The following is a 12,928-nucleotide window of genomic DNA, read 5'->3' as shown; positions in this document are numbered from 1 at the left end:
CATGGCAATGGAATTTTTGTTTTGACAACCTTAAATGTTCTGTGTTTGCCCTGTTTGTAATTTAGGGTACATTGATTGTACTGCCATGGGGTTGGCCTTGTTTGTCCTTTCAGCTGTTTGTGCTTATGACACAATAATAAAACTAAAATGTTACATGTGTTTGAGCGGTGACTTTGAACCGTAGGGTATTTAAAGAGGGTAAATAGGGTTATTGTACGCCCTCATGGTTGTGCGAGTACATGACTATCCATATATCTGTAGTATTCTGCGTGTGTATGTTTGAATGTACATTACACTGTATCTGTATCATTTTATTTTTACATAAATACTAAGAAAATAATGAACAGAACAGTTGGATTTGCTGACTGATATTTGATGAATATGTTATGGACAGCGGTCTGTGGGGGGCACCATTTTCTACTGAAGCTGGCTGCATGTCGCCAACTTTTCTACTGTTTCAAGCTGTGCACTCCTATTAAACACAGATTCGTTTTTCCTGTTCAGAAACAATGGAAACCAGGGGCTGCAACTAATAATATTTATTATAACAGATGAATGATAGCTTTTTGTTCCTAGGGAAGAATTCTACCAAAGTTCCCTAAGCCAGAGGTGCTGAATTAAAATGTTTTGTTTTGTCTGACCAACAGCCAAAATCCAAAAGATACATTTTCCAGTGATAAGTATTTATATTTTCATTTGGGGGGCAGCTAGTATTTCGACTTATGTATGGTGGACAGATGCAAATGCATATTAACAGCCTAAAACCTTTACATTCGGAGCAAGTTCAAAAAAAGACAAATGTGCCAAAACACCAACTTGACGAAACATGCGCAACGTTTACTAATAAACAAATCGCTGCAAGAAGCTCAAAACACAACGGAAACGGCGACACTAAAAAGTGATGCTCACAGCTGGGACAGGAGCGCTTTTCGATGTTCGGGGATAACACATTTGCATGGGTTTTTGTATATGCATTGTTTTTTAAAGTGCAGCGTGTTTCTCCTAATGGAAGTGTTTTGGGCCGTTGTAGCGCATTTGCTCCTGCCAGTCATCGTACTTATGTGCTGTATTGTAAAGTGTGACAATTTGTTACCACATTCTGCTTTTGTCTGGCAGTTTTTGCAGCTGCACTTTCACACATCTGTCAACAAAAAGTTTCCTCTTGTTTAATCGCAAAATGCTGCTCCAGAGAGAGACCTGTGACAATTCGCAGTGAAATACAGAACTAGAATCCAAGTCTTTAAGTTGGGAGAAGTTACACTGGATCTTCACTTATTCCACCAGCACAATAAATCTACTCTTGCCATCTTCCGCTCCGTTTAACGTATGATTTCTTTCCCAGGATCCACCCGCTGACTGTTGGGGCAGTTAACCAGTGACGAGAGGGGAAGACAGGAGGAGATGAAAGGAGGGGAAAAGATCGGCGCTCCTGGTTTTACCGTTTCCAGGCGCAGCTGTTCTCGAGTGGAAGCATGCTGGGGCCTGATCTGACAGCACTCTGAAATGGTTACAAGCTTGATTCATTACCCCCAAATCATCAATCACAGTCCTTAAATGTTTTCCCCTTTAGCCCCAACATCTGCTATCAGACCGGCAAAACAGTCGACAAATAATGGCTGTGATTGCCTCAATTTCATCGCTGGTTCCTTCTGGTGGGAGAGGAGTGAGAAGATGTGATGGCACTCTTTATGGGTTATAGAGGATTATGTTTTTGAAGATGTTGGATTCTGAAATGCTTCTCGTCAAACTCAGGAAGAAAGTCCTGAGTTAGAGGGATATGGAGAGGGATGTAAGCCATTCAGCATAATAGCAGGAGCATGTAAACATCTGCACTAAAACTTTGATAAGTCCTTCCTCTGGTTAATCAGGGAACTCTAATTATGCTCCATAAAACAGAGAGGGGCTTCTCGTAAGTCCTGCTGCAGCCATGTGAACAAGAGCAGACTTATAACAGGAAAACAAGTTTAACTCTGACTGGAAGCATGACTCATTTTCTGCTCCACAAGTGTTAATGATGAGATGGCTGCCCACCTTGCCCAACCTCTTCCATGCATCATATTGGCCCTGAAACAAAGGGGGAACTCATGAAAATGGAGATCCTGAATGCCAACCTGCAACATCTTTGCTGGCCTTGAATAACACCGCATCCCTGAACGCTTTGGCATCGACGCACGAGCAAAGTCCTCGGGGGTTTAAAGCATTTTAAACAAGGGAGTAAGCAACATCCACTCAGAAACAGAGGGAGGCAGAGGGGAAAAAAGCCAAGATGCAGAGGTCCAGTGGACATTCAAGGAGAAGTTGAGCGTTCACAGTCGTCAACATAGTGTTGAGTTCCAGCAACAATAACAGAGAGTAACGGGGAGCGTGGATGGGATACAGGCAGAAAAAAGGACAGATGTGAACTGAGGGACTCTGTCTTGTCTTTAAGATAGTTAAAATCTATTTATCTCTCTCTCTTGTTCCCACTCCGGAGTTGTGTTGACACGTTGTCACGGTCAAATTCATCAATTAGAAAAATGGATGTTTAAGCGGCCACATGTGACGAATAAAAGTTTCCGTTTGTGGCGGGTTGTAATGGTTTTTGCAGCCTTTGCATGACAGGATGACAGGTTAACATGATATGGTTATGAATTACAAACCAAGCAAACAAAAGTGCCAGGTTGTTACTTCTGAACTAAAATAACCAAGGGGAGTCCAACAGCTAAAATGTTGATATAAAATGTGTATAGGCAATTATAGATGAATTATAGTGTGTTTATGTTTGAATAAAGGTGCGGTAAGTACGGTTTTGACTGCCTGAGCACAAAATTACCATAATACATCTGCAGGAATGTTGACATGGCTGCTGATGACCACCAATGACTCGCTGATTGCTTTGCCAGGTGTTGGGATATCTGGCGCTCAGACCTCGTCTGCTGGCTTAGTTTTTAGTTTGGAAGAAAATCCCTTGGCCATCGATATTTTGAGACAAGGATTGTGCTACTGCCGGTATTATATGACATGTTGTATTCAAGCCAAAAAGCAAAGGATAGAGGTGTTTATGCCCTAATTAGCTTACATTTTAGCATAGTTCATATTGAAAATGTATCGATTTGAATATGTTACAAGACAATAGAGTTTGTATTAAGTGCCTGCACCTACATTATAACAATAAATGCTTTAAATGACAGAAAGAAAGCATTACAATTGCTAACATAGACCAACTCAATATTACCAGGGATTTAAGTAATTGGCAGCAAAAGTAATGATAGCTTTCTTAACGGCAACTAAGAAATATTCCCCATGAAAAATCTTGTGTGTTTCTTTACTTCAACCAGAGGAAAAGTAAGCAGTTACAAAGACGTGAAATGTGTTGGAGAAACTTCGGACATGTTTTGGGAAATTTCAGAAATCAACAGGGTTTTGAAAAGTGCTTGAACAAAAACTAAGATACAAAACCTCTCTGAGTTACATTGTACTTCATCTCTATAATAAGGCATAGCAATTGAGAGAAAATAAAACAACTTCTTTACTACTGTTAGTATTTAATTGTTGTAAATGTCTTGCCAATAAAGAAGTAAGAGGGAAAAAAACACAAGGAAGGACCGCAGAGAGACACTAGAGACCTGAGTTGTTGCTGCTGACTAAGTATTAAATTACTTAATGCCTTCATAAGGGGGTGGTTATGTATTCAAGGTGTTTGATTACGGAGCAGCTTCCTGTGTGCACCTGTGAAGATGTCTTGGCCCAGTCCGGGAGAACGGCCATCTTTGTTGTAGAGATGCTGCGAGGAGGTGGAGCTGTGGAGGTGCTGCATGGACAGACAGTCACTCAGGACGTCCTGCTCCAGGTGAGGACAGGGCCGCAGCTGTCAATCACAAACGGGAGAAAAAACAGAAAATGTTTACAAGAAATGGTGAGTCATTTATACAGAACTCCATCTGGTTTGGAAGATTACACAACCAAAGAACAAAACAGTTATTCTCTATTTTTGGCTGGGTGTGTTTTTCTGTTTTATTTTAAATGAAATAACATGATTGTATTGTTGATTTGAAACAGTAACATATTACATTGTCAGTCAGGGGCGCCCAGAGGAGAAGTTATGCTGCTTTTTGAGTCATGCTTTGGCCTTGGTCTTTGTGGTTAAGTGATCAATGTACCAACTCAGAGCCAATACAAGATTGCTTCTGTTTCTCTCCCTGCCAACAGTAATGTGGGGCAACCGAAGACACATTGCAGCTGGAGAGCCGATCACACGCCACACAGAAGAAACCGTAACCTAACTTGTGTCAGTTGAAGAAATGAGACATCTGCCTTATAAATCAGCGTAACAGCTGACCTCTGTATTATACATCAGTGGATTCCTCTGTAATAAAACATTACAGTTGCTGAGGTACACACCAGCACTGTACCAACAACCACATGTTCCCTTTACTCAGGAGACCCACCTTCAAAGAACCTGTAAATTCAACACAGGGGCCGGTAAGTATGTAGAAAGAAAGAGGTTTTAAACCAATCTACTAAAGGACTCAATGGCTACTGCTTTGGCTCCAATATCAAATCATGTTTTATGGAGAAAAGAAGAAGTGGATCTTAGACTGTGTAAAATATGAATGTAGGCGCTGTGACGTCGCCCGTTGGTTTCTGAAATGATGTTGCGAAGCTCAATGTGAGTCGCCATCTTTGCATTAACAAAACCCGGCTAATCATCAGGTTGGGGTTATTTATTTGGTAGATTTGGTTTGAAGAAAAGGGATCCATTTTGATACACATTCTAAAACAACACAGACAACAGACATATCTCTGAAAAAGGATCCCCTGTCACCTCGTCACATCTAAAATAATTTAAACACCACTAGTACAAACATGATCAATCCAGGGAGTTAATAAACAAATAAATAGGCATTGCTACCCTAGCATCTGTGTCACACTGCTAAACTTTTCCATGTTAACCTCCGGCCCAAAGGACTAAGCTTTGATACTGTGTGCAGAGGGTGAGTCATCTTCCAATATAGAGCTGGATAAGCACTGTTTCTGTCCTGATAAGAGGTGACATGGGGGAGCAGCTAGTGGCTAATGGCACCCACCTGCCACTCAGAGCACCCACCAATGTAGACGGACCACTTTTGGACAAAATGTACTCTCCATTAAAAGGCAGCTCATTGTGGAATAGCCTCCCAACTGAGATACGGGATTGTCCCACTCTCAATAGTTTTAAAGGTCAACTCAAAGAATGGTTGAGAAACAAACAGACGTGCAATCCCCGCTAAATGCACTTTAACACAGGGGTATCTCCTCTTGCACTTTAGGTCGCTCTTGTATCTTCTCTTGCACTTTACATGTCGTTGCTGCTATATTGTACTGCCATGTCATAAATACTTGTGTATGCTGCTCTTGCTCTTTTGCACTTTTTGCATATCATGTATTTTGTTTTTGCTATGTTTGTAAAATGTAAACTTCTTAAATGTTTTATGTGAGGGAATCTGGCACTGTTACGCTTGACACATTTTTTATGTTTTATGTGTTCATCACTGTGCATTGTCCCTGCCAAATAAACGCTTAAATGAAATAAATTACTTTAAGGCCGAGTAAAACTTAAAGAGGACATATTGTGTTTATTGTCAGGTTCATATTTGTATGTAGTGTCTCTACTGTGACATGTTTACATGCTTTAATGTTCAAAAAGCTCTTTATTTTTCTCATACTGCCTGTGCTGCTACACCTCTTCAACCTACTTTTTTAAGATGCTTTGATATTAACCTTTTAGAATAATACATATTTCTGTATCGTAGTAGTAACTGATCTATGATGCTGAGAGGCATAACAATCTTAAGCGTTAGTATGAGTGTTTTTTTTTTTTTAAAGACAGGTCTTCAGTTACAGAAAACAAGGTCGACATTGTTCAAGGTTTATTCTTCATCATCAGCTCAACCCTATCGGTCTCGGTATCTCTGTGTCTCATAGTCTGTCCATCCTTCCACAAATCCAGCCTTTGTTATTTCATGAAAATCAAATCCACATTTTGATTCTGTGGTCGGACTGTGGTTGGAAACATTTTTCTGCACTATCACAACAATCTACTCTACCCTCAGCGATGAGCCAAGTGGACGAATAACAACGATATCTGTGCGTGACTTCACATCCTTTAAGACCTTCTGCCTCTCTGGCCAGTACAATCACAGATGATTGATTGAGTTTTACAGCTGGCATCCTCCACGTTATGACACTGAAATACTGTATGTCAATAAATATGTATGTGCTTGTCCTCCAGGGGATCCTTATGAGTTTTCTTGCTAAACATTCATCACATGTAATTGGGGCTCGGTTCTCCACACTGCGACACTCCGAACAGCTTTTTCTCTTTCTTCTGGAGCGTGAAGTAAGAGCGTTTGTTTGACATTTGTCCATAACATCTGCTCACTGGGGTTTTCAGCTGTACAGCTTTTTAACAATGCTACAAGCAAACATGTGTTTTCCCTTTACAGCAAAGAAACACATCATCCAGCCTGCCACTATCCAGCCCCTTCCACAACAATGAGCCCATTCTCTGGTATTTACCCACTTCCAGTCAGAGGAAGAATGGGCTTTTGACCATGAACGCGATGAAATGTGGTCTAACCTGATCTATTGTTGACAAAACGATTCGCAGAGACACCCCTCCGCTGCCCTAACCCTCATTTAAACCAACTTGATTGATCCGTGGATAATGTACATCAGAACAGGACGGATTACATCGACTAGTCTGTTTGTAAAACCTGTATTCCTACCTTAGTGACTTGAATTAAGACATGCTAAAAAGCTCTGTGGTTGACAATGTTTTCTCACTCTGAGATATGACCAACGATGGAATGGTGCATTCTGTGGCTATTAGTCCTGACGGCTGGAAATACTAGTTGTGGTGTTGTCATTGTCTACATTGTATAATTATTTGTCTGTTTTACTTTGATGTTTTTCATTTCTTTTCCTTTCGATGTTTCTTATTATGGCTCTGTTGTTTAAAGTGGACCTATCATGCTATATTTTAATAATATAGTGTAGGACCATACCTATATAAGGCATATTTATACTTTTTTTTTCTTCAAAATACCAAACAGATCATGCATTTTAGCCATGCCTCATTTTGCTCAATTTGACCATTTCTAGCTCTGTTTTTGCAGGGGTTGATTCTGTGAGCACAGCACCATCTACAGGCCTGGCATATGTACTACAGCGTCTCCAGCGCTTTCGAACGGCAATGGCCGTGGCTGTCTCCTCCTGATTGGTGGAGTTGGCCCAATAGCCGTAGCGCCACCGTCCTGACGTCAGGACAGTGTTCAAATCTGGATCAGTTTTTATCAGATCCGTTGCAGCCCTTTTTTAGAGATTGGAGGGTATGGAGGAAAATAGAGAGGGTTGTGTTTTCTGACACTTGGTGAGTTCCCTGGAACACCGGGGACACATATTCATGTATAAAAGACGTACAAAAGTGCATTTTGCATGATAGGTCCCCTTTAAGTTATCTTGATAAGCATTGGTTTGGTTTTGCCTGTGTGGGCATGTGCGGGTGGAGGGAGGGAGTGGGGAGTGTAGTGAGTGCACTGTGATACCACAATGTAAATGAAATGGCATCTATTATTGTACACTCTAATGAAATAGAGTTTTAGCATTATAATTGTGTCTTTATATAGAACGTAATCCCTTTATCCTTCCCTCTCTTGTAGAAGCTTTCTTACCTTTCTACGCACCTGTTGCTCTTTGGCCGAGTGGATCTTGACATGTTTGCGTAGAGAGCTGGGATCTGTGTAGCGCTTGGTACAGCCGGGGATCTGACATGCGTACGGTTTCTACAGGAAGAAAAACAGTATTTCACTTTAGTTTTAAGTTTGCATAACATTTAAAATCACTTTGAGGTGAGGGGAAACACACAAGTTTGACAGTTATTTGAGAAGATATAATGGATATTGGGGAAATTAGGCTGAGAGGAAGCAAAATGTATACACAATAAGTACATCTGTTAAAGTGAAGGCAAAGTGAAAGACCTACCTTTCAGCTGACAGAATGTGAAGTAAGAAGAAGAGGAAAAAATGCATGAAAAAGAAAGAAGAAAATATCTGTTATAAAATATTTTCAATAACAAATTATCTCCCTAAATTCAGAGCCTCCATCTTTTTTTTTAAATTGCTATTGCGGGTCTTCCCTGCTTTTCTTGTCCCATTGTATTAGTGAAGCCTCTCTTTGTGATAAAACAACCTCAATGCAACACAATAAATATAAATACCCAACAACGCTTGTCCAATTTTCAGTCAATTATAAAGAAATGGTTAGTTATTTATTTGCATGAATACGAATTTAAGACTGTGATAAAATTATGAACCATTATGTTATGTTATTTTATTATTATGTACTGTATGTCAGTGTGCATGCTGACATACAGACAGGGTGTCAGGAGGGAAATGTCGGCAGATTAGGCTAACAGGCATCTGTAGAATTACTTAATTGTCATGGAGGTTCCTCATCATTTCACATTCTTCCCATTAACCAAGCAAATACAGCATGTAGCTCGCTGATTGAGGGATTTTCCCCCTCACAGCAATTTCTCTCTTCATCGTCAGGAATATACGTTGGCCATTAAAGTGTAAGAGGATACGCAGCTTTATTAGCTCGGCCGCCATTCCTCGACCTTCTCTGTAAATAAGCCGTTGTTATTGCAAGGCGCTTATAGTGCCACTCATCTCCGCCATGTTTGTTTTGTCAAGCAACAAAACAGCGCAGAACCTTGAGTAGGAAAAAAGAAAAAGAAAATACAAGCACAACTTCTGCGACGAAAAAATACCATTAAAGCTTGAAAATGATTTCCCTGCAAAGTGTTTCTGGCAGGGCCGGCCGCTGGCACAGTGACGGCCTCAGCGGGGCGTTAATGTGAAGCCATAAGCATCAGGGTCCCAGATTAGCTGTATCATTTATATCACACTGTGGAGAGATCGGGCGCTGGAAGAAAATCCTGGACTGATAGAAAAACAAAAGTCTGCTTATGTAAAGGTTCTGAGTGATTTACTATTACGTGTACTGAAAGCATCAGTGTCTGGCCAATACAGGAAAACACAGGGGGAGAATATTCTGGAAATGTAAATAATATAAAAATACCATTAAAATTAGAATCTATATAATTGAGAGCGTTGCAGAAGCTGGTGAATTAGAGTGTTTTATTGATTAAAACTGATATTTATTCTATCTGGCATTTTTAGTACTCGGTCATATAGTCTGAATCCACCTCTCTGACCGTAGTTAAAATAAAAGGGAAACCTATTTTTACAATCACGTTAAAAAGAAAACCCCTTTATAAGAAATCGACTGTTGCGGTACAATAGTAACCTGCAACAATTCTTAAGGCTCTGAAAAACGTTTTTTGAGGAACACAATTTTCTTCATATTGTTAATTCTCCTTTTGAAGAATTTGCCATTTATATTTAGTCTGCATTGAAGAGTTGTTAGGAGGTTTGTTTAGTCACTGAAATATATAAATGGGATCTTATTTAGGGGTTATACCGTAGGTAGAGGATGTTGTGTCTCAGAGAATCTTTTTAACATTGGGTGCGCTAATAATAGTGAATTAATTTGACTTTATATTGCTCCATAGAACATCTACTATGTGCATTGTTTTGAATGAGTGATCAAAAACGAACTAAAACGAAATGCTTACAGTACAGTAGAAATGACTGTGAAGTTGTCTGAATTGTGGGAATGAATACTAATGTACGTTATTTGAGCAAAATAAGCCATTTATTCCTAAACTGTGTTGGCCTGCGGATGGTGATTAAGTGAGGTATTGGTGATAAAGTGAAGTATTGGTGGGTAACTGAGACATGACGAGTGGCAGCGATGGGTGACTCAATATTTCCCTTCCTTTAAACCCGTCAGAGAAACAGGCGAAGCTGTGTTTGCAGAACTCAGCTCCAATCCAAGTCTGTTAGCGACTTGGCCTAAAGGAACTGATCATTTAATGATCTGACGTGCCAGCATAGAGAGAGTGTCAAACATCTCACTGACTGACAGCTAATTAAAGCTTTTCACTGTCAAGATGTGGGAATAGGCATTAAGTCTTTGAGAGAAGTGTGGTTTTTAATGTTCAACTTGGAGCAATTACAGTGTGAGCAGACACACACATTGACTGAATGGAAATCCGTTGATAGATTTATGAATAACTCACATTTTAATTTGGCACATAATCCAATCCCTAAATAGATTTGGTAGAAACTAAATCTTTTATTCAACATGTTTAAATATTTAGAGTCCAAAATGTCATGCTGCTGTGTTTCCTTGACCTTAGCGACCACCCACACTATTTTCGGCAGAGCCAGGTTAAGCATTAATCTACTCTGGTGAAACATTGGGAGACTTGAGAGTGTCTGACCGTGTCCAGGTGAGTGCGCTGATGCTTGGCGCGGTCGCTGGAGTTGCTGAAAGCTTTCTGGCAGCCGGGGTGCTGGCACAGGTACGGCTTCTCTCCTGTGTGGCTCCTCAGGTGGATCTTCAGGTTCTCCAGACGTGAAAACGCTTTGTTACAGCTCTCGAACTGTGGAGGAGGGGACACAGCACATTAATATGACACAGGAATGCAAACATACACAAACACACACAACCACAGTGAGAAATGTATGCCCAGAACCACACAAGTAAACAAACAAACGCCCACACGTATGCACACAGAGAAAAATAAATCAATCAGTGCATTTTCTGGTCAAATGTGGGCTCTGTATATGTACAAGTCTGTGAGTCAGAAAGAAGCTTTCCCACTCTTCCCTCAGTCCCTTAAACACTCTTACAGCTGGAGGAGTTCACTTTACACCACATATAAACCAGCTATGGAAAAGCGAGAGATGCTTAAGAACATGGGAGGTATAATCGCAAGCTTTTTTTTTTCCATCCCTCTTGAATTACGCAGCCAATCCAGGGTCCTTTGTTGAAAACCAGGTCCACTTGAAAGACAGAAGCGTGCGTGACAGTGCACCTGCCTCAAGGCTGCGTCTAAATTGCAGGGAGAAACTGGAGTGTGCTGTACAGCGGCGGTTAATGGGCTGTAATGCATAGCATGAGATAAGTGTTCGGCTGTGTATAGTGCCTCGGACTGACAAGTGACAGTGACTGTGAACAGGCTCGTATCAGACCCAGTTTGGCCCATTTGATCCGAACCACTCAGCCAATGAACACCACAGATTTGTTAACAAGTGAATGATTCATGAGGCGTCTCGCATGTCCACTCCTGCTCTTAAGCAGAAAACACGGCTGATTGGTTGATGAGGCGGATCATGTCAAGACCCCCTACAGGGACTGCTGTGTAAAGAGTCACATCGTACATATGGGAAACTGGTATGGGAAGCATAGCTCAGCGTCACATATATCTACCTGAGGTTCATCTCATTAATGTTTTCAGGAGCAGCTGGACATCATTACACAGAGACTGTCACAGGGCACAATAGGAGCACATTAAGAGCTCATGTTAGCATCCTTCTTCTGCACAGCCACTTGCTTTTCACCCTATAAAGACTTCAGATGCATTATTTTATACAGGATTGCACAAAAGACATATTTATATTACATGTTTTATTATATTATTTGTATAGCTTGAACTTGTAATTTTCATAGTCACCAAGAATTGAGAAATACTAAAACCATTCTGCCATTATACAATATTTTGGCCACACCCCTTTAGTGTCTTATGGTTGGATTCAAAATCAATTCTTGATTCAGTAGATACAGTCGGTGCTCGTTTCAGGATCTACTCCAGAGTGCTGTGTGCTAATGAGCAGTGTGGTATATTATGGCATGAAAAAGAGGAAAGTGTGTATAGGATAAGGGAGTTTTTATAATTGAAAAAGTCATAACTGAAATAAACTATTAATTATGTCAAACTTGCACAAATAAACACTTTTCTTCAGTGACTTAAAGAATAACAAGTTCAAGTTACACGAGAAATAAAAGATGATATCTAAGAAACTTTCTAATTTAAGAAATAAGAAACACAATATAACACGAAAATAGATGACGCATCTTTGACTTGCTGTGTAAGATGTTATAGCCTAAAAAAAAAACCCTGGCTCATCTGAATGGCTGTGTGCTGTATGTTAGACAAATGACACCGGCAACCGTTTGAAAAAATATAGAGTTCAATCTATGTCAAGCACCTGAACATGAGGTTGAAATCATGGAGCAACCGCGAGCCAGGAAGACTTTCTGTCGGAAAGAAACATGGTGCAACTACTCCTACTACTTTCAACTCCTAAATTGTCCCTCAATGTCAGACTAAAATCTCCTGAAATTACAGCTTCCTCTTAAATTTCCCTAAAACCAATTTCTTGCAAAAGGGCTTTGCTGACCGCAGTGAAAATGCACCATCATTGACAAACTGTTGCTGCTGCGGTCTCCACTGTCTATTGTTGCCTGACCTTTAGTGAAGCCCGCTGACAACAGGTCGGGTTACGGCTAAGGAGAGAGTGACACCATTCTTCTGATCGGCCTTCAGCTTCATATGGGCTCAATGCTCATCCCTGGTCTCCTTCAGTCACTCACACAGCTCCGGCAGAGCCTTCTATTCACTGAGGCTCCATTTAATACAGGAGAAACCTAAGCCAGTCATGGTGGAGCCGTGTTGGGTGACCAGCTGATCTGTGGGTGTGCAGCGTGTGTCTGTCGCAGGAAGAGAGTCTTAATCTGCACCATTATGGCTTCACAACACACAGCTCATCAAGCTTTTAAAAACCTTTGAGTAATATTACAACAAGATCTGACAGGTGTCTTTTTTCAAACAGTCCGATTTTTTTTTTTTTTTTAAACTAAGCTTGTGATGTTGATTTTACTGAAAGTAGGCAAGCGTATGTGCACCAGGATATAGGATGTGAGCTTATTAATGCTCAGAGAGATAAACATGTCTGAAATTGAATTACTTTGTCCAGGTGGGTTAGTGTTATGCCAA

The 12,928-nt window shown here is 40.5% G+C and overlaps 1 protein-coding gene across 1 annotated transcript in view; it reads right to left on the bottom strand.

Moving 5' to 3' along the window:
• Window positions 1-12,928, bottom strand: part of LOC117496167 (zinc finger protein GLIS1) — a 72,452-nt gene that overhangs the window by 10,353 nt on the left and 49,171 nt on the right. Inside the window, exons 4-6 of the mRNA XM_034147881.1 lie at window positions 10,370-10,531; window positions 7,692-7,802; window positions 3,709-3,847 (exon numbers count right to left, since the gene is read on the bottom strand). Of these exons, the coding sequence (XP_034003772.1) occupies window positions 3,709-3,847; window positions 7,692-7,802; window positions 10,370-10,531 (412 nt within the window). The remainder of the gene's footprint in view (window positions 1-3,708; window positions 3,848-7,691; window positions 7,803-10,369; window positions 10,532-12,928) is intronic.

This window comes from Trematomus bernacchii, unplaced genomic scaffold (genome assembly GCF_902827165.1).
Source record: "Trematomus bernacchii unplaced genomic scaffold, fTreBer1.1, whole genome shotgun sequence".
Taxonomy (NCBI): domain Eukaryota; kingdom Metazoa; phylum Chordata; class Actinopteri; order Perciformes; family Nototheniidae; genus Trematomus; species Trematomus bernacchii.
The sequence above is the reverse complement of the archived record's forward strand: the minus strand, read 5'-3'. Positions and strand labels throughout refer to the sequence as shown.